Raw genomic sequence first — 25,186 nt, forward strand, 5'->3', positions numbered from 1 at the left:
TGTGTGTGATCAGACTGATGTTTGTCCGTTGTTTCCTCCAGTAATGAAGTACCGTGTGACGGTCTGCACAGGCAGTGTGAGCGGCGGAGGGACAGATGCTTGTGTGTGTGTGTGTGTGTGTGTGTGTGTGTGTGTGTGTGTGTGTGTGTGTGTGTGTGTGTGTGTGTGTGTGTGTGTGTGTGTGTGTGTGTGATCAGACTGATGTTTGTCCGTTGTTTCCTCCAGTAATGAAGTACCGTGTGACGGTCTGCACAGGCAGTGTGAGCGGCGGAGGGACAGATGCTCGTGTGTGTGTGTGTGTGTGTGTGTGTGTATGTGTGTGTGTGTGTGTGTGATCAGACTGATGTTTGTCTGTTGTTTCCTCCAGTAATGAAGTACCGTGTGACGGTCTGCACAGGCAGTGTGAGCGGCGGAGGGACAGATGCTCATGTGTTCTTGTGTCTGATCGGGGATCAGGGCGACACCGGCGACCGCGCGCTCATCAACTGCAAGAACAACGTCAACAAGTTTGAGAAGGGCAACGTCAGTGCAGATTTACGCATTACTTTAATGATTTAAAGGGCTCATGACATGAGAAATCTTTGGCTTGGATCTTTTATACGAGGTCTTTGGCTGCATTTACACTGCAGGTCTTGATGCACATTCTGATTTGGTGACTGCACTGGAAAAAATAACAACGGAAAATGTACGGGTAATTTTCTGCCAGTGCATTATCCAATAATTTTATGTACATTTCCGTTAACCCTTAAAACACAAACTAATGCAACGTGTAATTCAAAATACAGGTAAAACACCTGTAAAAAAACAATATGGAAAAATCCTTCATATTTATACAGTACAGTGTGCCCTATTCTTACAGATTTTTTACAGTGTAGTAGGCCGAGTACAGTTGGTACACTTTTTGCTTTTTCAATTACCACACCAAAACTGAGGTCTGAAAATAAGTGTTTTTTTTCATTTGACATTCCCTTTACTTGTATTGTAAAATATTAATAATTCTTAACATCCATAAGTAGGTCATATTTTCCACAATTAGCTCATTAACACAATAAGCTTTTTCATTCCAACTGTTCCCAGTTGAGACACCCATCCGTAATGCTCTAAAACTGCCCAACCCATTCACTGAATTTGTAAAATACCTTTAAAATGAGAATTCAACATTTTTTTTATTTCCATTCAGTATTTGATTTGATTATTTATCAATAATAAATTGCCATTGGCAGATTATTTTGCTTATTTTAAGCAAAAACTATAGGGGAAAATTAAATCCCAAAACAAGACTGATTTTTACTAGTCTAGTAAATACTTCTTACTTTATTTATTTTTTTATTTGATGTTTGAACTTGAAATAAGACAAAAATACTATAAGAAAAGCATTTCATCGTGCAACTAAATTGCATGTGCCCATGGGCGTCGGAACCGTTGTGTGTGTGTTGGACAAGACCCACCCACTTTTTAAGACCAATGATATTGGACCCACTCACTTTTATCGTCTCTAATTCAGCACAGGTCTGCTTACATTGACTACCCCTTAACCGAGAAACTTATTAAGAAACTTATCATTAAACACATGTTAAACGCTTCATTTCCCCTTTTCTAATATTTTCTCTTTTTTTATTGAAAATAAATACCTTTTCGATCTGATGTGTGATAGGGAAAGGGAGTAGAGCGAGTTCGGCAAAAGGTGGATTCGAACCTCTGATCGATTTGCGTCAAAACTTGATGCCGTGCGTCTTTCCCCTACACTATAGCCACGGTAAATTATTCAGTGATTTCTGTCATTTTGTCAGGACCAATCAATCGTTTAGTAAACGGCACTTTTTCTGTCTGGATAGGCCTACGGAGCATAAAAACATGCAACTTGTTCATTATCATTATCTGTGAAACTGTTAATTATGGCAGTTAAATGAATATAGCCTTTTTATTAGACTATTGGTATTGACTGGTTTGAGGTCTTTTTTGGTATAGGAAAGGGATATGGCCTCAAACGCACCATAATGCACGAAATCACATCTATGAAATCATTTTTTTTTCTGTGGGAGAACCCCCAGAACCCCCGCAAAACTATTTCCCCACCTATCATATTTTGCCTTAGCCGCTACTGACCCGCCCACTTTTTATTTGCTTCCGACGCCCATGCATGTGCTGCAATAGGATTCTAGTGCGGGGTACAATTGATACACTGCGTCTCAACTGTACCCAGCTGACCACCTTGGACATTTCTCCATATTTTACGACTGCATTACATGACACACAGTCATGATATATGCCAGTTTTTAGAGCACAGATTAAGGTTTAAGAAAATGTAAGTTAACATTAACAGTCATGTAAGGATGAGAAGCTATTCAATGTGGAAGAGCTGTGGTGAAATGAAAAATTGACCTTAGAAAAAAACTTTCACCGATATGTTTGGACTGGAGAAGCGCACAGACTTCAAATTTTCCACGATTGAAGAGGACACTAATACGCATGTGCAAAGCAAATATCACAGATCAGACTTGTTGAGCACGCAAGTTTTTTGAGGTGTCTCAAATGTACGCCTGTACCAACTGTACTCGGTCTACCCATATCCAATTTGCTTTGACACCCCGCTTACATCTTCTTTTAAAAGCGACCCGTATCTGATATTTGCATTTACACTGCCGAAACAGCCCAAGAAGCTCTTAAAAAGGAAGAGCTCTTATGCAATGGACGCAGACAAAATGATTATTCAATGTTTTGCTGTCTGCACTGTTCCACACATCTTTAAAGGTCAGCAAAACATTTCTCTCGTGAGGCAGAGAAAAGAGGAGAGCCTTTGACAGGGTTGCCAGGTTTTCACAACAAAACCCACCCAATTGCTACTCAAATCTGTGTTAAAAACCGTGGACTTGGCAACACTGGCCCTTGATTGCAGTTTGTGTCCATCTGAGTTGACGTCATTCGCCTCCGTACTTTTTTCAAAAACAGTTTTTTAATTGGGTCACTTAAACCAGGGGTTTTCAAACTGGGGTCCTCCAGAAGGTTCCAAGGGTCCCCAGAAAAATTTCTGAAAGTTAAAAGACAAAGCAAAAATTGATTAAATCTACTGAACAATGTTTAATTTCTAAATGTTTCTCACCCTGTTTGTCATATACATACCTTTCAGAGTTGTATATGTTTGCTTGCTAGTGAATTCTCACTATAGTCCCCTTTATCATTCTCATATTTATATACATTTATCGTGAAAGTTGCTTATACAAGTCATTTTTAATTGAACACCTTCCTCAGGTTTAAAAGTCCAACATTACGTATATCAAATTTAAATTTGGAAACAATGTTGTATTTAAAATGTCACACTTACTATTTATCTAACAGTTTAAATGTTTTTTCATACATAAAAATATACAGATGGATTTAAGGGGGGTCCCCCATAAAGGTGCATCATATTTGGCATCGTAAAAGTTTAAAAACCCCTGACTTAAACCATGCACTGTAAATGGGGCCTTTGTACTATTAAAACATCCTGCACGTTTAAAACATCCTCTTTATAAATAAAGCATTTATTTAAAGGTGCCCTAGAAGGAAAAATGTAATTAGCCTTGCCATAGTGAAATAATAAGAGTTCAGTCCATGGACATCACAGACTGTGAGTCTCAAACACCATCGCCTCCTCCTTCTTCTGTAAATCTCGTAAATCAAAAACACCACGGAAAAAAAAGTGCTTCTCAACATAAACCCAACAGTGACGCAAGCGTTGGGGATCATTAATATGCACGCCCCAACATTTACATCTGTACAAACATGTTCATTGTCAGGCGGAAATGGAGCAAATCATCAAACGACACTTGAGGATAGCAAAAACTGCTCTCATCATGACACACTTCATGTTCAGGCTGTGCAGGGGACGTGAGGACTTTTCATATGTCAACAGTCATGGTTGATGTTTATAATCCGATACCACAACTATTTAATTAAAGATCGTTCGTTTGTTCGGCCCATTTCAAGCAAGCTTCGCTCAGCGTCTTAAACTGAAGAAAGGGGCGACTGTATTCCTGCAGCAGTAAGTCATTTATCCACTTATTGACTGATTAAACAATTTCTGATTAAATTGAAAGTTTCTCAGAGAGACAGCATTGTCTAGATGACGCGAGATGCTAGTACAGTAACAATAGGAAACACCAAGTACCATACCAAACTAAATAGTGTGTCTAATGACAAAGGGGAATATTATATTGTTTTACAAAATACAACCGTAGATACTTTGGTTACAGATCGTTCACTCGATCCTTCTAGCAAACGTCACCTTCTCCACCATATAAGTTAAAACGATAATTCTTAAAACGAAGGCTATTCATTGTGTAAAAATATAAGTTATATATTTATATTTTTGAGAACTGAAGTACGGTGTATTTTATGATGTTTTTGCCTATTTGTATTTCAGATTAGGCTACATCACAGTCACTGCGTAATGTTAGCCTACATTGTGACTAACGTTATATAAACATGCAATATCGCTGACGAGAAAAGACGAGTCTAAAATGGAGACTGAACGACACTTTAAGCAGAACATCTCAAATGGAGATTGATCAAATGCAGCTTACTTGTTTATTGGTGTTTTCAGATCATCCGCGAGAGAGAGGGAGAGAGAGGGAGAGAGAGAGAGAGAGAGAGAGAGAGAGAGAGAGAGGGAGAGAGAGAGAGTGAGAGAGAGAGAGAGAGATAGAGAGAGCTTGTGTGCATATGGTTGCCAGATTGGACATGTTTAGGCAAAAACCGGAGTGTATACGAGTTGTTTTCACAGAAAAGTGGTTTGGGGGGATTTCATTACTGCAATCTGGCAACCGCACGACCTCGAGCTCTTTCTCGCGCGCGGATGATCTGAAAACACCAATAAACAAGTAAGTTGCATTTGATCAATCTCTGTTTGAGATGTTCTGCTTAAAGTGTCGTTCAGTCGGTCTGTGTTCTGTCAGGACTCACGAGCCGCTTCGCTGAACTGCTTTGAGCGGCTGAAATAAGCCAATCAGAGCAGAGCTCAACATTAATATTCATGACTCTTCCAAATAAGGCAAAAACAGAGCATTACATCCTAGGGACAATTTATAGGGTTGCAAATGGACCTGTAAAACTGTATCTGGACAATTATTGCCCTTAAATAAGCCACAAATTGTTTCAAATCATTCTAGGGCACCTTTAATCAAGATACAAAAACAGCTCGTTTTGAAATTATGGGATCTGTGATGTCACACAGACAGGCACGTTTGCATTTGCCGGCCTCCAGAGCAAGACATCGACCTATAGTTATATATCATCACACCACAGGCCCCACCCACTGGCACCATAGACTCCGCCCACTGGCATTCAGTTGCTTAAAGGTGGAGTGTGCAAGTGGTTACCTGACAATTCAGAATTCATTTTAAGATTTTGATGTTTGTTTATAAATCCCTTAATGGTTTAGCACTGAAATATCTTTCTGACCTGATTAAGCCTTAAACTCCACAAAGGGCTTTAAGGTCCGCTGACCATTTGCTCTTAGTTGCTCCACGGGCAAAGTTGAAGAGCGGGGGACCAAGCCTTTGCCGTGGCGGCCCCGAAGCTCTGGAATAGTTTGCCTCTTTATATTAGGCAGGCTCATACAAATGGTGTTTTTAAATCTAGTTTGGCTTTTAACACTATTTGAGTACTGCTCTCTTATCGTTTACTTGTTTTGTTCTGTTTTGGCTCTTCTCCTGTTATTGATTGTTTTGTTTTATTTGTATTTAAGTCTATATGTGTGTACAGCATTTTGATAAGCACTAGTTGTTTTTAAAAAGGGCTCTGATTACATTTTAATTTGATTAGCGACATCTAGTGGTGAGGTTGTGAATTGCAACCGCCCTCCGCTCACCCCTCCCTTTCAGAGCACATAGAGAAGCTACGGTGGCTGACACAGGACTAAGATGTGGTCGTCTGAGACAGCAGAGAGTGACTAGCTCTCTGTAGAGAAGTTTGTCCCTTTAGGGCTACTGTAGAAACATGGCGGCACAAAATGGCGGCTTCCATGTAAGGGACCCTCGGTGTGTGTCGATAGAAACGGCTCATTCTAAAATAAAAACATAACAGCTCATTATGTAAGGTCTTTATACTCCACTGAAAATATAGTTATGTATATGATATTGCATTTCTGCTAATAGATCCTCATAAATACTACACACTGCATCTTTAACGGCGGACATATGCCTACACTGGATGTGAGGGTTGCGTAAAAAGTGAAAGAGCGTTGGTCTCTGTACAGACTTCAGAAGATCCCAGCGGCCGAAACAAGCGGATGGGTTTTTTTAATGGCGTCCCGGATCGCGTCGCAGGATTATATGTTTGTTTGGAGCATTTGACAGCAGCCGTTTCGTCTGGAAATGATGGTTTTATATGGATGATGCTTTCAAAACTCGCATGCACTAGAGTGTTTCCTTTCATAATAAAAAATAATAATAATGAGTGAACCTCAAGGAAAATAATATAAAATTATTTTATATATGTCATGACCCCTTTAATTAATTTCTTAGTAAGTGTTTTATTTTGATTGTAGAGATGATTGGCAGATATTTGCTCATTCTCCGGTTAATGTGTGTTGATCTGGTGTGTGCGTGTGTGTGCCTGCGCGTGCGTGCGTGTGTGGTCTCAGGCAGACGAGTTCATCATCGAGGCCGTGTCGATCGGGACAGTGCGGCGTGTTCGGATCGGTCATGACGGCCGCGGCGGAGGCTGTGGATGGTTTCTGGATAAAGTGCTGATCCGAGAGGAAGGCCAGGCCGAATCACAGGCTATTGAGTTCCCATGCAACAGGTCACACGCGCACACACACACACACACACATTTGTTTTTGTGAGATATGGGGACATTCCATAGGCGTAATGCTTTTTATACTGTACAAACCGTATATTCTATCCCCTTACACTGCCCCTAAACCTACCCATCACACACACACACACACAGCCCCTAAACCTACCCATCACACACACACACACACACACACAGCCCCTAAACCTACCCATCACAGGAAACATTCTGCATTTTTACTTTCTCATAAAAACTCCTCCTGTGTGATTTATAAGCCTTTTGTAAAGTGGGGCCATGGGTAATGTCCTCATATTTCACCCTCTCCTGTAATACCTGTGTCATACCCATGGCATTATACACATTTGTGTCCTCATATGTCACAAAAACATGTACGCACACACACACACACACACACACACACACACACTCTCTCTCATATCCTCGTTCTGTGCAGATGGCTGGACCGTAATGAGGACGATGGTCAGATTGTTCGTGAGCTGGTGCCGTTTGCGGACGGACAGAGGCTTTACAGTGAGCAGATCACTCTCTAACGCTTACAGTATCAGAGCAAATTACAGTCGGCTGTTTAGTGTTTTGATTGTTGTTTGTGTTAAAGGTTTATTTTTAATACATGTTTTATTGTGTTTATTTGTCTTTTACAATTGTTTATTTTAATTTTATATTTAGTTTATTTTTGCTGTTTAATTTTGATAACTTTTCTAATTAATGAATTATTTTATAAATGTTTAATAAGTGCCTTAATTTGGTTTCTTTTATTATAAAATGATTTTATATATATATATATTTTTATTAAATGATTTAAATATTTTTAGTAAGTGTTAATGCTTTATTTAATTGGAATGTTTATTTTAATGATTTAATAAATTTTTCATTCATCGTTATTTTAAACTTAAAACATTTAATACATTTGAGTTATTTTTTAAATTTTTAAATTTATATTTTTTCAACATTTATTTTATTATTATTCATTTATTTAATGATTTAATTACTTTTTGCAAGTATTTTATTTGGATTAATTTAGTCTTAAAAGGCTTTCATGTTAAATTTGGCATTTTAATGATTTAATTCATGTTTATTTTGTTTAAAAAACAAATAAACATATTTATTTTAATTCATTTTATTTAAGTTTTATTTTTAATGTATTTTTCTAATTTAATTCATTTTTAGAAAATGTTTTAGTATTATTTTTTTTATTTTTAAATTATTTATTTTAACTTATTTAATGTCCTTCGGATGAGACGTTAAACCGAGGTCCTGACTCTCTGTGGTCATTAAAAATCCCATGGCACTTCTCGTAAAAAGAGTAGGGGTGTAACCCCGGTGTCCTGGCCAAATTCCCTCGATTGGCCCTTACCAATCATGGCCTCCTAATAATCCCCATCCACTGAATTGGCTCTATCACCCTCTCTCCTCTCCACCTATCGCTGGTGTGTGGTGAGTGTACTGGCGCCGTTGTACTGTGGCCGCCGTCGCATCATCCAAGTGGATGCTGCACACTGGTGGTGGTTGAGGAGAGACCCCTGACATGAGTGTGAAGCGCTTTGGGTGTACAGTAGTACATTTGAAAGCGCTATATAAATGCCTCATTCATTCATTCAACTTATAAAGTAAGTAAAAATAAAATCAAAATAAAGTAAGCATTTTTTATTGTGTTCATTTTTAGTGTTTTATTTTGATGTGCTTTTATGATTTTAATTAATTCTTAAGCCCCGTCCACACGGAGACGCGTTTAGCGTTATACGTATAAATGTTACCGTATCAGCGTTTCGTCCACACGGATCCGGCATTTTGAGCATTAATCCGATATTTTTGAAACCGGGTCCCAGAGTGGATGAATCTGAAAATGACAATCTTACGTTTTCGTGTGTTCAGCCAATCCGTATATTTTGCGAAACGGTGATGCCATTACACTACGTCCAGCACGGTGAAATAGTTAAAGGATAAAGCTTTACAAATAAAATGTATTATTATTATTATTAAAGCCACGGGCACTAGGCATGCGCACATCAGTATCGCAGCATTTAATTACCGTATCTGCATTATTATAAGGGTATAGGTTTTGGGTTGGGTTGGGGTAGGTGTAGGCGTTAATAAAACACATCCGTTAAGCAGTAAATGTATTTTTTGGTTATTTTATCGTGAGATTTTGCCTCATCTCCTACTACTACTATACCCCTTCTAGGCACAACTCTTCTTCTGTTTTTAGTGTATTTCTGTGGGAGAATTACAGCACCACACACTGGCCTGGCATGTGTACTACATCGTTTGAGTCGTTTTCATTGCTCTCGTGTGTACGCAGATATTTCTTTAAAACGAGGAGAGAAAAAAAACATTGGATTGGGAAAGCTCTGGCTTTGTGTGGACGGGGCCTTATTGTTTTTTTGTGTTTTATTTTCATGATTTAATTCATTTTCTAGTGTTTTATTATGATGATTATTATTAGTTTAATGTATTATGCCGTGTTGCAGACGTGAGTTATCACATCGCGGTGAAGACGGGCAATGTGAGCGGCGGAAGCTCCGACTCTAAAGTGTTCGTGAAGTTTTACGGCGAGAACGGCGACACGACCCGAATGCTGCTCGCGGTGTCGGACAACAACCTGCGCAACTACTTCGAGACGGGACGGGTGGACGTGTTCACCGTGGAGACCGCTGACATCGGCCAGGTGTGTGTGTCAGAGGTGGACAAAGTACACAACTTCATTACTTGAGTAAAAGTAAAAGTACTACTAGTCAAATAATACTCCGTTACAAATGAAAGTTATAAAAACAGATTTTTACTGAAGTAAAAGTACAGAAGTATTTGGTTTCAAAAGTAAATTTCCTTTTTTATGTCGCCGCATTATTGTATTATAGTTGTATAAATGCACATTATGCCATCATGGTTTAAGCCAGTCAGTGACGCTCCATCTGACACACTAGCAGACGACTAACTTAAACTCATTTAAATACTTGTAGAAAAGTTACAAAGCTCTTTATAAAGCTGCTGTCACTTTAAGGCCGAATGCACGGATCCAATACACTGATACACATCTGATATTCTCACACTGTTCACCTTCACTGAAGACAGAATCAACTTTGTTTATGTGAATCCTCCACTAAATGAGCATTTGGACATCCGTCTTCTTCCATTTTGCTCTAAACTATAAATCAGTGTTTAATAAATGCTGTGAAATCATTGAACTTCACGAGACTCTACAAGAGTGATTCCTGAAAGGCTTTCTGCAAAAACCCAAACACTGTTAATGTTTAATGTTCACGGTCAAATGATTTTTGGTCCACAAATATCAAAAACTATGATTTTATTCAGCATTGTATTCTCCTCCATGTTCCTCCAAAAAGAATCAAACGGTTATGAATCAGTGAATTGAATCATGATTCGGATCGTGTCAAACTGCTGAAATCACGTGACATTGGCGACCCGAATCTTTGATTGATTCACTGATTCATAACCGTTTGATTCATTTTGGAGGCACATGGAGGAGAATACAATGCTGAATAAAATCTTATGTATTTTCAATGTATTTTGGATGCTTCAAGAGACTCTAATTAACCCACTGATGTCTCATATGGACTACTGTGATGATGTTTTTATTCCCTTTCTGGACATGGACAGTATAGTGTGCATACACTTGCATACGCTCTCGGACTAAATATAAAATATCTTAAACTGTGTGTGAAGATGAACGGAGGTCTTACGGGTGTGGAGCGACATTAGGGAGAGGAGTTAATGACAGACATTTCACTTTTGGGTCAACTAGGCCTTTAAAGAAGAAAAAAATCATCCACTGACTTTCAAAGCTGCGACAGAAACGACTTTCGACTTCGAGGACCTTGATAGAAATGTAGTGGAGTAAAAAGGACGATATTTGTCTTTCAGATGGAGTGAAGTTAAAGTCAGAAGTTTACAGAAAAAATAATACTCCAGTAAAGCGCAGAGACTCAAACAGTGAACTTAAAGGGTTACTTCAGCGATTAGCATATGGCTTTGTATCAGTAGAAACCCTGGAGTATATTCAAATGATTGTGCTTTCCCACCTCATATGTCCCTGAGACAAGAGATTTATGCATTTTATTTCTGGAAAAATTCCTCCTATGATGCAAATTGACGATATTTGCATCATAGGAGGAATGTTTGGCCAAAGGCTAAAGACTCCAGCCAGCAGAGGGAGCCATTTCCTCATGTTTAACCCGCTCATGAGGATGGAGATCACACTCACAGCTCAGCTCAGCTCAGGCACTCATTAAAACAGAGCTATGGTGAGCAATGGAAGTCTTTTAACTTCTCAAATTAATTTCTATGAAAGTTAAGCTTGCACAGGCATGAACTGAAGCGTGACAGACTGAACTGGCGTTGTGAATGTATGCCGCGAGTGTAGTCGCGATGACCTCAGCTCTCATCACGAGAGCTCATCAGCTCATTTATCTCACTCCTGCAGTCAGTGCTCAGTGCTGTGAGACTCGCGCGGTGACTCATTATATTGAACACACACGTTCAGTTTTTAATCGTAGTGTCTTCTCTAACTCAGTCACTGTAATGAAGTTGGTGGCTTTGGGAATGGCCTCACAGGGCAGCGAAGCATTCTGGGAATTGTAGTCTTTCATCCCCATGGGACAAAAATACATTTTCTGTCTTTTCTCAGTCTAGAAGGCACCAAATTCAAAAATAATTTCACATTTCTACTACAGTAATGACCCAGTTTAAATACAGATTCATCTTCCCAGCGCTGAAGTACCCCTTTAAGTAAAGGACTCAAGTCCGCAGATAAACCGGCTCCTGATTGGACACACTAACGAGGGCATGCGGGACGGCTGGTTCCTCACACACACACACACACACACACACACACACACACACACACACACACACACACACACACACACACACACACACACACACACACACACACTGAGATGCTGTGCTTGACCTCTGGCGTGTTTGTGTGTGCGTGTGTGTGTGCGTGTGTGTGTGCGTGTGCGTGTGCGTGTGCGTGTGCGTGTGCGTGTGCGTGTGCGTGTGCGTGTGCGTGTGCGTGTGCGTGTGCGTGTGCGTGTGCGTGTGTGTGTGTGTGTGTGTGTGTGTGTGTGCGTACGTACGCGCAGATTAACCGGCTCCGGATTGGACACACTAACAAGGGCATGCGGGCCGGGTGGTTCCTCACACAAACACACACACACACACACACACACACACACACACTGAGATGCTGTGCTTGACCTCTGGTGTGTGTATGTGTGTGTATGTGTGTGCAGATTAACCGGCTCCTGATTGGACACACAAACGAGGGCATGCGGGCCGGCTGGTTCCTGGACAGTGTTCAGATCATGGTCCCGACCCACGGCCGGCACTACATGTTCCCGAGCCACCGCTGGCTGTGCCGAGAAGAGGCTGATGGGAAGACGGAGGTGGAGATCTACCCCAGCGAGATCCTGGAGGTGGAACAGTGTAAGCCAAAACATCAGCCAGTCAGCTTCAGCCTTCTAGACTGACCCGTCCAGATTAACATCCAATCAGCTTCAGCCTTTTAGACTGACCCGTCCAGATTAACATCCAATCAGCTTCAGCCTTTTAGACTGACCCGTCCAGATTAACATCCAATCAGCTTCAGCCTTTTAGACTGACCCGTCCAGATTAACATCCAATCAGCTTCAGCCTTTTAGACTGACCCGTCCAGATTAACATCCAATCAGCTTCAGCCTTTTAGACTGACCCGTCCAGATTAACATCCAATCAGCTTCAGCCTTTTAGACTGACCCGTCCAGATTAACATTCAATCAGCTTCAGCCTTTTTGACTGAACCTTCCATATTCATGCTTTTATTAGTTTATCTTTAAAGGATGTGGATGTAAGATTGTGGTTTAACGCTTTTTAATGGTTGGTTAAACGGATTAATGGTTTAACAGTTGGTTTAATGGATTAACTGTTTAACGGTTTAACAGATTAACTGTTTAATGGTTTAAAGGTTTACCGGATTAACTGTTTAATGGTTTAACAGATTAACTGTTTAATGGTTTAACGGTTTACCGGATTAACTGTTTAACGGTTTAACAGATTAACTGTTTAATGGTTTAACGGTTTACCGGATTAACTGTTTAATGGTTTAACGGTTTACCGGATTAACTGTTTAATGGTTTAACGGTTTACCGGATTAACTGTTTAATGGTTTAACGGATTAACTGTTTAATGGTTTAACAGATTAACTGTTTAACGGTTTAACGGTTTAACGGATTAACTGTTTAATGGTTTAACGGATTAACTGTTTAATGGTTTAACAGTTTACCGGATTAACTGTTTAATGGTTTAACGGTTTACCGGATTAACTGTTTAATGGTTTAACGGATTAACTGTTTAACGGTTTAACAGATTAACTGTTTAATGGTTTAACAGATTAACTGTTTAATGGTTTAACAGATTAACTGTTTAACGGTTTAACAGATTAACTGTTTAATGGTTTAACAGATTAACTGTTTAACGGTTTAACAGATTAACTGTTTAATGGTTTAACAGATTAACTGTTTAATGGTTTAACAGATTAACTGTTTAATGGTTTAACAGATTAACTGTTTAATGGTTTAACAGATTAACTGTTTAACGGTTTAACAGATTAACTGTTTAATGGTTTAACGGATTAACGGATTAACTGTTTAACGGTTTACCGGATTAACTGTTTAATGGTTTAACAGATTAACTGTTTAATGGTTTAACGGATTAACGGATTAACTGTTTAACGGTTTACCAGATTAACTGTTTAATGGTTTAACAGATTAACTGTTTAATGGTTTAACGGATTAACGGATTAACTGTTTAACGGTTTACCAGATTAACTGTTTAATGGTTTAACAGATTAACTGTTTAATGGTTTAACGGATTAACTGTTTAATGGTTTAACGGATTAACTGTTTAACGGTTTACCGGATTAACTGTTTAACGGTTTACCGGATTAACTGTTTAATGGTTTAACTGTTTAATGGTTTAACTGTTTAATGGTTTAACAGATTAACTGTTTAATGGTTTAACGGATTAACTGTTTAATGGTTTAACGGATTAACTGTTTAACGGTTTACCGGATTAACTGTTTAAGGGTTTAACAGATTAACTGTTTAATGGTTTAACGGATTAACTGTTTAATGGTTTAACGGATTGACGGATTAACTGTTTAACGGTTTACCGGATTAACTGTTTAATGGTTTAACTGTTTAACAGATTAACTGTTTAATGGTTTAACAGATTAACTGTTTAATGGTTTAACTGTTTAACAGATTAACTGTTTAATGGTTCAACTGTTTAACAGATTAACTGTTTAATGGTTTAACAGATTAACTGTTTAATGGTTTAACGGATTAACTGTTTAATGGTTTAACGGATTAACGGATTAACTGTTTAACGGTTTAACGGATTAACTGTTTAATGGTTTAACTGTTTAACGGATTAACTGTATAATGGTTTAACAGATTAACTGTTTAATGGTTTAACAGATTAACGGATTAACGGATTAACTGTTTAACGGTTTACCGGATTAACTGTTTAATGGTTTAACTGTTTAACGGATTAACTGTTTAATGGTTTAAGAGATTAACTGTTTAATGGTTTAACGGATTAACTGTTTAATGGTTTAACGGATTAACGGATTAACTGTTTAACGGATTAACTGTTTAATGGTTTAAGAGATTAACTGTTTAATGGTTTAACGGATTAACTGTTTAATGGTTTAACGGATTAACGGATTAACTGTTTAATGGTTTAACTGTTTAACGGATTAACGGTTTAATGGTTGGATTAACGGATTAATGGTGGATTAATGGATTAACGGTTTAACGGTTGGATTAACGGATTAACGGATTAAAGGTTTAATTGTTTAACGGTTGGATTATTGGATTAACGGTTGGATTAACGGTTTAATGGTTTAACGGTTGGATTAACAGTTTAACGAAATAAAGGTTTATTGGTGTAATGGTTAATTTTAAGGGATTACCGGTTTAATGGTTTAACGGTTGGTTTAACGGTTTAACATTTTAATGGTTTAATGGTTTAACGGTTTAACATTTTAATGGTTTAAAGGTTTAATAGTGTAACGGTTTAATGGTTTAATGGTTCAATGGTCTAATGTTTAGTGGTTAGTTTATCGTGTGCTCTTGTGTTTAGTGATCAACTATGAGATCACGGTGGTGACGGGAGACGTGTTCGCCGCGGGCACGAATGCCAATGTGTTCATCCAGATCTACGGAGATCAGGGAAAGACGGAGGTGTTGAATCTCAGCAGCCGCTCCAATAACTATGAAAGAGCAACGACTGAGATCTTCAAGGTAAAGTTCACGCCTGACCGCCTCTGGTGTGATCGTGGTCATAATCATCTGCTCGTCCAGTTTGAGCTGCTCATAGTTCAGTCATTCCTCAGCACACGAGGACTGATGCACATAAACTAACTAAATATTTCATGTTTTTAGTGTTTTATTTAAAAATGTTTTTCAAGTTATTTCTTTTAATTTTACATTTTTAAGATTTCACACATTTTTTGTGTTTTATTAAATTTTTTACTTTACAATGATTTATTTAAATTTTACACTTATCATTTTTAGTGTTTTAGTAAGTGTTTAATTTTTATTGATTTTAAGTTTAAATTGTTTATTTCACATTTGTATGATTTGATTAACTTTAAGTGTTTTATTTTAAAAAATGTTTTTATATATAGATTTTTTTATTTGAAAGTTTTATTTATTAAATTTTACAGTTTTAGAGTATTTAATTTTTAGGAAGAGTTTTATTTGAATTATTATTTTACAATTATTTATTTTAATTTTACACGTTTTTGTGTTTGTGTTTAATTTTGATTGATTTTAATTCAAAAAAATATTTATTTTTATTGTACACTTATGTTTTTATTCATTTTTAGTGTTTTTATTTTATTTTAATTTATTTTTTATTTTAAAGTTTTATTTATTAATTTTTTTTATCATTTAATATTTAGTAAGAGTTTTATTTGAACAGCTTTTTAAATTATTACAATTTCATATTTTCATGATTTGATCTATTTTAATACGTGTTTTATTTAATTTTCAATTGGGTTTATTTGAATGGTTATTTTACACTTTTATGATTTATTAAACAACAGTGTTTTATTTGATTGTTGAAGTTTATTTGAATTATTTAAATTTTAAAATGATTTATTTCACATTTGCATTATTTGATTTAATTTGAATTACTATTTTATTTTCATTGTTCTTATTAAACTTTAAATTTCAAACTTAATTTTTTTTAAACCTTGTTTTATGATTTAAATGATTTTTTAGTCCGTGTTTGTCCTACATTGTAAAAAAAAATTGAATTTCACAAAAATTGAATTTGGCCAACTAAAAAATGTAGATGTGAATAGTCACTAGATTTAAATAAAATGTTCAATTGGAGACCTGAATTAGTTTTACAGCGTATGAACATATAATCCTGACACTAATGATCTGTGGTCAGATTGAAGCTAAAGACGTTGGGAAGATCTTCAAGATCCGCGTCAGTAACGATGATTCGGGAATCGGCTCCGGATGGTTCCTGGAGCGGGTGGACATCAAGCGTCTGATCATGGCCATGGTGCCCAAAGAGAAGAAGGAAGACAAGAAGAAGAAGAAAAAGAAGAAAAATGAGGATGAGGAGGGAGGAGAGGAGGAGATGCGTGAGGTGGTCCAGACCTTCAGCTTTCCCTGCGAGCGATGGCTGGCGTCGGATGAGGAGGATGGAGAGACCGTGGTGGAGCTTCTTCCGGAGGACGGAGCAGAGCTGGAAGGTGCGGAAAATACAATTAGCCCACGGTTCAATACCATAGACTGCAAAATAGGCTTTTCTTACTCAGTATTTTTGTCTTGTTTCAAGTCTAAATATCTAAAAATTATTACATTAAGAAACACTTACTAGGTGAGTTAAAATTATTGTCTTGTTTTGTGGAAAAAATTATCAAAATGAAGAGAGTTTTTTTCTTAAAATAAGATAAATAATCTGCCAGTGGGGGTGAGAAAAATAATCTTGTTTTAAGTTAGTTTAGTTTAGCATCGTTTGTTTTCATCAGGTCTAGCCCTCCGCTTGAGCTCAACTAGGGCTTTTCCATGCAATTCACCAAAAAAACTATTACTTTTGCTTGTCTAGTAAATACTTCTTGTTTTAAGAATTTTTAGATGTTTGGACCAGAAACAAGACAAAAATACAATGTAAGAAAGCTTTTTTTGCAGTGTACCTCGGCTTTTAACCACGATTTTCGATTCGGTTCACACACAGATGAAGATATTAGTGTTGAAATCCGATGGCTCAGAAAGGCCTTCATTGACACCAATGTCATTTCCTCTCTCAAGACCCATAAAGGCACTAAAGACGTCGTTACAAAGCCCATCTCACTACAGCGGCTCTACAATCATTGATGAAGAGGCCAGAATAGAGTTAGTGCGCAAAAAACACTAAATAACGACTTATAGAGTGATGGCCGATTTCAAAACAAAGCTTCAAACCGTTATGAGTCAGTGAACCGATTCATGATTCAGATCACCAAAGTCTCGTGATTTCAGCAGTTTGACCATAAACAGTAAAAAAAAAATATGGCTGTAGTGTCGCTGACGTCACCCATAGGATTCTGAAGAGCCGTTCTGAAGCTTAAAGTAGAGACGAGCCGTCGCCATCTTGGCAACGCATCATCGCGAATCTTTCCCGGATAACAGAAAATGGGCAAAGAGGCGGGACGTGGGCGGAGCTTAGGTCACGCGATGACTATAGAGACGGAGCATATTTAGGCCACGCCCACACCGGGGGGGGGAAACAATCCAACACTCTCCATTGACTTTGTATTGCGTGAAGCGTCTCCTTGTCATTTTGGACTCATTACAAAAAAAACTGAACAGTGTCTAAAAGCTGATATGTGACAAGGTGTGCAGAAAACAAGCTAAAAAACCCACAACTAAGTTTTTATAAGCTGTCGAGACAAAAGTGGACACAGGCACTAAGACGTGAAGCGTCAGCAGAAAGAACGGGCCAGTTTTGGGATCCTGACTCTCAGTATGTCTCAGTATGTCTACGTGTGCAGTAAACATTTAGTCAAATATCCAAATGTCAGTTTTATATATTATATTTCCTGTCTCTGATTACTTTCCCCTCCAGTGGGTGTAGTTCTCAGCGTAATACAACATGTCGCGCTCTGTCTCTATCGCATGTATGCACTTTTATGTCTTTAAACGCTGTTTTTATTTGGGGGGCTGCTTATAAAAACTTCTGGGGTTTTGGTTCTGGGTTCTTTAGCTTGTTTTCTGTACACCGTGTCACATATCAGCTTTTAGTCATTGTTCGTTTTTTGTAATAAGTCAGAAATGATAAGGAGGCGCTTCACGCAATACAAAGTCAATGGAGACGGCTGGTTTGTTTTCCTCTCCGGTGGGCATGGCTTTCAGATTATGATGCATGTCGCTCTGTCTCTATGGATGGTGGATAAATGGCTATCCACCTTTCAATCAAAGTGGCCACGCCCTTAATTATGCAGAACTTTAAGGCTTTATATAATGTAAACGAATGAGTTATAAAAACATTCACCCCCTCACAGTCGTCATGAAGAGCAACATTAGCCGTATAGACCAAAACCACAATTCCTACCAGACTGTAAACATGTTTTATTCTGCTGTAAAGTTGGCCATTTTAACATGAGGCTCAATGAGATTATGCTCCTTCTGGAGCCGCTCTAGTGGCCAGTGGAGGAATTGCAGTTTAGATCGCGGGAGGAGCCGCTTGTTCAATACATACCTCTGTTTTTAACCTCGGTTTCAGTTCGGTTCATTTTTTTTGCGAAAATGAAAATTGTCATCATTTCCTCTCCCTCATGTTGTTCCAAACCTGTATGAGTTTCTTTCTTCTGCTGAACCCAAAAAGAAGATATTTTGAAGAATGTTTGTAACCAAGCAGATAGAGCAACCATTGACTACCATAGTATTCTTTCTCTACTATGATAGTGAATGGTTGCTCTATCTGCTGGGTTATAAACATTCTTCAAAATATCTTATTAAAAATGTAAATTCTGTCATTAATTCCTCCTGTGGTTGGACACCCGTAAGACCTTCATTCATCTTCAGACACAGATGAAGATATTAGTGTTGAAATCTGATTCATGATGTCTCGTGATTTCAGCAGTTTGACACGCGATGCGAATCATTGATCGATTCGCTGATTCATAACCGTTTGAATCTTTATTTGAGGATTGAACACAAACCCGGAAGAGAAGCCAATGCTGAATAAAGTCGTAGTTTTTGTTATTTTTGGACCCAAATGTATTTTGGATGCTTCAAGAGACTCTAATTAACCCACTGATGTCTCATATGGACTACTGTGATGATGTTTTTATTCCCTTTCTGGACATGGACAGTATAGTGTGCATACACTTGCATACGCTCTCGGACTAAATATAAAATATCTTAAACTGTGTGTGAAGATGAACGGAGGTCTTACGGGTGTGGAACGACATTAGGGTCATACATTTAATTTTTGGGTGAACTAACCCTTTAATCAAAGCGTGCTTTAATAACTGATCATCCTTCTCGCCTCAGAAAACACGTACGAGGTCAATGTGTTCACGGGAAATATGATGGGCGCCGGATCGGACGCAAACGTCTTCATCAACATCTACGGCGAGAACGGAGACACCGGCGAGCGGCGGCTGAAGAAGTCCAACCATCTGAACAAGTTCGAGAGCGGGCAGGTGAGATCCGACACCATTATCCCTCATGTTATTCACTGCAGATGTAGCGGATAGTCTTACTCATCTGTTAATGTCAGCGCATGCATTATTGAGCACACGCAGCCAATCAAGGCCAGCTTCAGACATCCGTGAGTGTTTTCATCAGGTCTAGCCCTCCGCTTGAGCTCAAAACTGGGGCTTTTCCTTGCAATTCACCAAAAAAAGGTACAGAAGCTTTCAGAAAACACTAATACACTGCAAAAAAATGCTTTTTTTGATTAGTACTTTTGTCTTGTTTCTAGTCAAAATACCAAAAAAGTCTTACATTAAGAAACATTTACTAGAGAATAAGTTTTGGGAAAAAATAACTCAAAATGAAGAGAGTTTTTGCTTAAAATAAAATAAATAATCTGCCAATGGGGTGAGAAAAATAATCTTAATTCAAACAGAAAACAAGATTATTTCTCTCACCCCATTGGCAGATTATTTATCTTATTTTAAGCAAAAACTCTCTTCATTTTGAGTTATTTTCCACCAAAACAAGACAATTACTTTTGCTTGTCTAGTAAATGTTTCTTAAAGTAAGAATTGTTAGATATTTAGACTAGAAACAAGACAAAAATACTGAGTAAGAAGAGCATTTTTTTCGCCGTGTACACACCGCACAGGGCTCAGTAAAGGCGCCAGACTCATGCACTGCAAAAAATGCTTTTATATAGATTTTATATATATATATTCCTCATTATTGCCTGCGCAGATTGGCCGAATGAGGCATCTACATAATATATAACTGAATGTGCGAGTTATACTGTATGTATGAATGAATGAATGAATGATCGATCGATTGATCGCGGCAGTTTGACCTCATCAGACGGCAGTAATAGCGGATGGGAACACTAGATGAGATTCGCCTGATATGAGGTAAAAAAATAACACACTGTTGTTTCTCACAGAAACCGATCGGTTCGTGTCTTAAGACATCAGTGTGTCGTCTGGAGCAGCAGGGTTTGTGTGTGTGTTCTCTAAGCATGTTTTTTTTGTATCTCATAGAGTTGTTCCCCATTCACATCATTATGACTGACAGACAGCAACGGTTGAGTTAAAAATCTTAATTTGTGTTCTCCTGAAGAAACAAACACACCTACATGTCGGATGCCCTGGGGGAGAACTATCTCTTTAATGACAGATTTCATGCAAATTTTCCCCCACTAACTTTAGTTAGTGTGTAATGTCGCTGCTTGAGCATAAACAGTCTCTGCAAAGTTACAGCGCTGAAAGTTCACTGCAAACGGAGATATTGTCTTTTAAAGTTACGGCAGTTTATTGACTACAAAAATGGCCGGTTTGGACTACAACGAGCTTCTTCCTGGGTTGGTGACATCATAAACCCTCGCTAGTCTCCGCAGATGTGACTTCTGCCCGTAATGGGAAGGGGCGTGGCCTTAACCTGTGCTTGGCACTTCAGCCAATAAAAATACAGGAAACTACATTTGGCCATCTGACCAATCTAAGACCATTGCGTTTTTCAGGGGGAGGGGTTTCAAAGAAGCAGGAAGCAAACGAGCCGCTCAAAGCACAGACAGCGGTGCGGAATAAAGGGAGAGTAGAAGAAAAATACAGCGTTAAAAAAAAGAAGAAGTATTAAGTTATACTGCGCCCCATAAACACAACCAAGCCTAGAAGAAAAACACGAAACCACTGCTTTACATTTTTGGGGAGCTAACCCTTTAACTAACTCCCACACAGGAGGACTCGTTCTCCATCACGGCCGTGGAGCTCGGGCCTCTGAAGAAGCTGAGGATCCGCCATGATAACACCAATCAGTCGGCCTGGTATCTGGACCGGGTGGAGATCCTGGACACTAAAGACGACACCACGTGAGTTCATCCGCATGTGCCGATTTATTCATGAGTCTATTGTGTAGAAGCGCTTGTGACACATACCCACACACACACACACACACACAGATCTCACAGCTCGTACCGTCCACACACACACACACACACACACACCCAGATCTCACAGCTTCATATCAGGTTTACGTTGCAGGTATTACTTCCCCTGTAATCGCTGGCTAGCGGTTGATGAAGATGATGGTCAGATTGCCCGAGAGCTCGTTCCTGTGGATGAAGCCTTCATGAGGAAGGACGAGGATGAGGAGGAGTCTGGGGCCACACTGGGATTGGAGCAGAAAGGTGGAAGAAACATTGTTTTTGGGCTCTTTCCTGCTTCCATATTCTCCATTGTTGCGGCTCCTCTCTTCCCAGTCTGTCAGTAACTCTGTTTAGTTCCTGTCTCTATGAAGCCCCTCCTTCTGAAAGGCACACTGTGCTCTGATTGGTCAGCTGGAGCAGTGTGTTGTGATTGGTGTTTGGGAAATGTCCCACTCCTCACCATAACTGGCAGTTTCTACACACAGGCCACGGCCCTTTATTCTGCATATTAATTATTAAACCCTCATATCCTCATTTAATTGTCTTGGGTGTCAATATGACCCCAAACATTTATGAGGGACTGTACAAAAAAATATACATTTTAATAATACAAATTATATATTTTTTTTTCCTTTACTTCTCATCTATATGTCTATGCTGTGTTTTCGGAGATATAAAGTACTTTTTTTTTTTTTTTTTTTTACCTATTTACTGCCAAATTCCTCAACTACACCATTACCATGCATATGAAATATTAAACTACAGCACCCTAATAATGATAATCAGATATTAACCACAGGATATTGAGCAGCTGGTTAATTATTTGTTGTTGCAGATAATAGTTTTAGAAAGAAAGTGTAATTACCATAATTACCATACCATGTAATTACCCTCCAGCAGAGGGCCACAGAGATCTATTCATTTCTCTGGATGTGGCTCTTATAACAGCTTTTTTGATTAATATTTTGTGAATATATTTAAACATTACAAAATACATTAAATCAGTATTTTTAGTCAGAGTTTAGACATTTTAGTTATTACATCTTGTTATTGCAATAATGCCACATATGTTGCCATATCTAACTCAACCAGGCCCTGCACCTTTATTCTGCGTATTAATTATTAAAATAAGGAATATTGCTTTGTCACTTTTGACCAATAGGTGGCACTGTGACTCAAAATTGTTGCTGCTCTATATGAAAACAGTTACGTTTATCAACACGTAATTAATAACCTTATGTCAGCACAGTCTGAAGGTGATCTGAATCGAATTTGATGAGAATCTGTCAAACGCTTTAATTATAATGTATAATCTCAAGGCTGCGATGCCCTGAAACGTTTTGAGTACTCGGGGCGTGGTGACGAAGACACATACTGAGTTTCGTAACAATACGCCAATCAGTGTTGCCACAGTTACTTTGAAAAAGTAATCTGATTACTCCTTTAAAAAGTAACTTAGTTACTTTACAGATTACTTGATTTTAAAAGTAACTAAGTTAGATTACAAGTTACTTTATCAGTTACATTCAGCAGTTGCCGACAACACCCCTGCCGCCTCAACATAGAAATGACAACCGTTTTTGGCAACACACTTTATTGGAAGCGTATTTTTAACAGTTATGTCAACAATGTATCCTGACTAGAGCTCTGCATTTATGCCCGAGCCCGACGGCCCCGACTTTTTTACGCCCCTTTTTTAGGCTTCTCCTTCGTTTTATATTTATTTTAATAATTAAAATGAACAATGAGATGTGCTGGTGGAAACAACATGAGACCATGATAGCTTACGCCACTGTCAAGATATGGCTCGCGCAGGGTTAAAGAGTCCGTTTCTTCAGTGCAGCTGCTAGAGTTATGGCCTTTTTACAACTGGTTCCTTCATTCATTTTCTCTGACCAGGTCTATCTGATTGCGAAATGATCAGGAGTAGGCCTAATGCCTTCCGAGAGTCTTTCGAGACGTATTTAATTCCGATCACTCAAACAAACCAATTCAGAAGGTGCAAAGCATTTCAAACTAAACCGGACAAATGTAAATATATCTGGTTGTTTAAACCACATGTGTAAATTTTACTCCTGGCAAATAATTAAAAAATAAATGTGTGAGAGCGTGTTATGGTGTAGTCAGATAGATATGACGGTGCTACTGCAACATCGCTGCAAATGAGTAAAGCAAGCCAACGTAAATGAAACTTTAAAATAAGTCACACAGAACACAATCATCTTCAATAAAAATTAATGAGACTAATGATCTTACCAGTGCTTAGGTCGCGCTCTCTTATACTGCGATCTTTGAATTTGAAATGAGCTGCTGAATAAAATGCTGGAATCTTTTGCTTTGATGTGAACTCCGTTAACTGAGCATTAGGGGTGTGCATTGGCACTGCCTTCACGATTCGATTCGATTACGATTCGATTACGATTCACCAGGTAACGATTCGATTCAATTCGATTCTACGATGCATTGTGATGCATCAAAATTCTACTGCACACAAAGCACATTTTTCATCAGTCATGAGGCAATACAAGCAGATATTAAACAACAGATTGTATTGGCTGCTATGTGTCTCCTGTATCTTTGACATACAAGTTATTAAATAAAATAAAATGTAATTAAATAAAATTAAATAAAATGCAATTAACCCTTAAATGCATGACTGTTTCACCAAACATTCTTACATATTCAGGTTGTTGGCGACCCAGATCTATATTTAACGTGGATAGACCTCTACCTGTCGTGATAATATATAAAACTCCTGATATTAGAGTAACAGCTACAGAAGAATAAGATAAACCTATTTCGTTACCTTTTGGAGCTTGGAAGGGTTCAGTTTGAGCAGATGTTTGATACCATCATCATATGACCTCGTCAGAGCTCGTTTACCAGTATATTCAGCATCTGCCTCATATTCGCCATCTCCAGCATATTCTCCAACTCATTTTCAACGTCTTCAAAATCAATATTTTGATCACTGACAGCTTCTTGAGCACATCCATCATCAGAGACAGTGACACTAACATATGATTGTGTTTAGTACTTGCTCTCTGAAGTAAATCACTGAGCCATTTCAAGTTTTGCAGATTATTATTATTGTTTCGTTTTCTGTCAGAGGTAACTATGAGTGAAACGTCACTTCATCATTGGGTATCAGACATTGCCACCTTGTGGAATAAAGGGGAATTGCACATAATCGATTATGGCACTTTGCCGCATCGATGCTGAATCGTTCATGCCCCGCATCGCGATGCATCGCCGAATCGATTATTGTTGACACCCCTACTGAGCATATACCGCGGGAATTGAAGATCGGATTTATATTAATTTTGCTGAAGTGTAAGGTAGGCTATAAGACTGCATGTTCTTTTTTTTGTTGTTTGTTTAGATTGTGTAGCCCGTTTCGGGTTTTGTGAGCGCCGTTGCGAGCAGTAGGCTAATCTATCAGCTGCCTCAGCTCGTCAATGCCTTTGTGGTGGTATAATAACTAGCCTACTTTGTTTTTAATGTCAAAGTAGTTATATTTCGTTTCGTTTCTTTATTAAGTTCATTAAGAAAAATGTTTAGAGCAATTTTTTGTTTGTTAAATTAAAGTTTTAATTTTTTTATGTGACGACCCAGTGAGTTAACCGCATGTTTAATAGCCTAGTCTCTCAAACCAACTCTTGAATCGTCTTGCCTATATAAACTTCAATTTAACAAACATTTTTCTAAATGAACTTAATAAAGAAATGAAGCGAAATATAACTACTTTGACATTAAAAACAAAACT

The 25,186-nt window shown here is 38.2% G+C and overlaps 1 protein-coding gene across 1 annotated transcript in view; it reads left to right on the forward strand.

The window, feature by feature from the left end:
* Positions 1 to 25,186, forward strand: part of loxhd1b (lipoxygenase homology PLAT domains 1b) — a 95,805-nt gene that overhangs the window by 30,531 nt on the left and 40,088 nt on the right. The window contains exons 13-22 of the mRNA XM_067414569.1: positions 368 to 522; positions 6,623 to 6,783; positions 7,232 to 7,308; positions 9,267 to 9,463; positions 12,051 to 12,243; positions 14,941 to 15,101; positions 16,261 to 16,570; positions 19,356 to 19,507; positions 21,233 to 21,363; positions 21,536 to 21,681. Of these exons, the coding sequence (XP_067270670.1) occupies positions 368 to 522; positions 6,623 to 6,783; positions 7,232 to 7,308; positions 9,267 to 9,463; positions 12,051 to 12,243; positions 14,941 to 15,101; positions 16,261 to 16,570; positions 19,356 to 19,507; positions 21,233 to 21,363; positions 21,536 to 21,681 (1,683 nt within the window). The remainder of the gene's footprint in view (positions 1 to 367; positions 523 to 6,622; positions 6,784 to 7,231; positions 7,309 to 9,266; positions 9,464 to 12,050; positions 12,244 to 14,940; positions 15,102 to 16,260; positions 16,571 to 19,355; positions 19,508 to 21,232; positions 21,364 to 21,535; positions 21,682 to 25,186) is intronic.

The sequence above is a fragment of the Pseudorasbora parva genome, chromosome 13 (genome assembly GCF_024679245.1).
Source record: "Pseudorasbora parva isolate DD20220531a chromosome 13, ASM2467924v1, whole genome shotgun sequence".
NCBI lineage: Eukaryota > Metazoa > Chordata > Actinopteri > Cypriniformes > Gobionidae > Pseudorasbora > Pseudorasbora parva.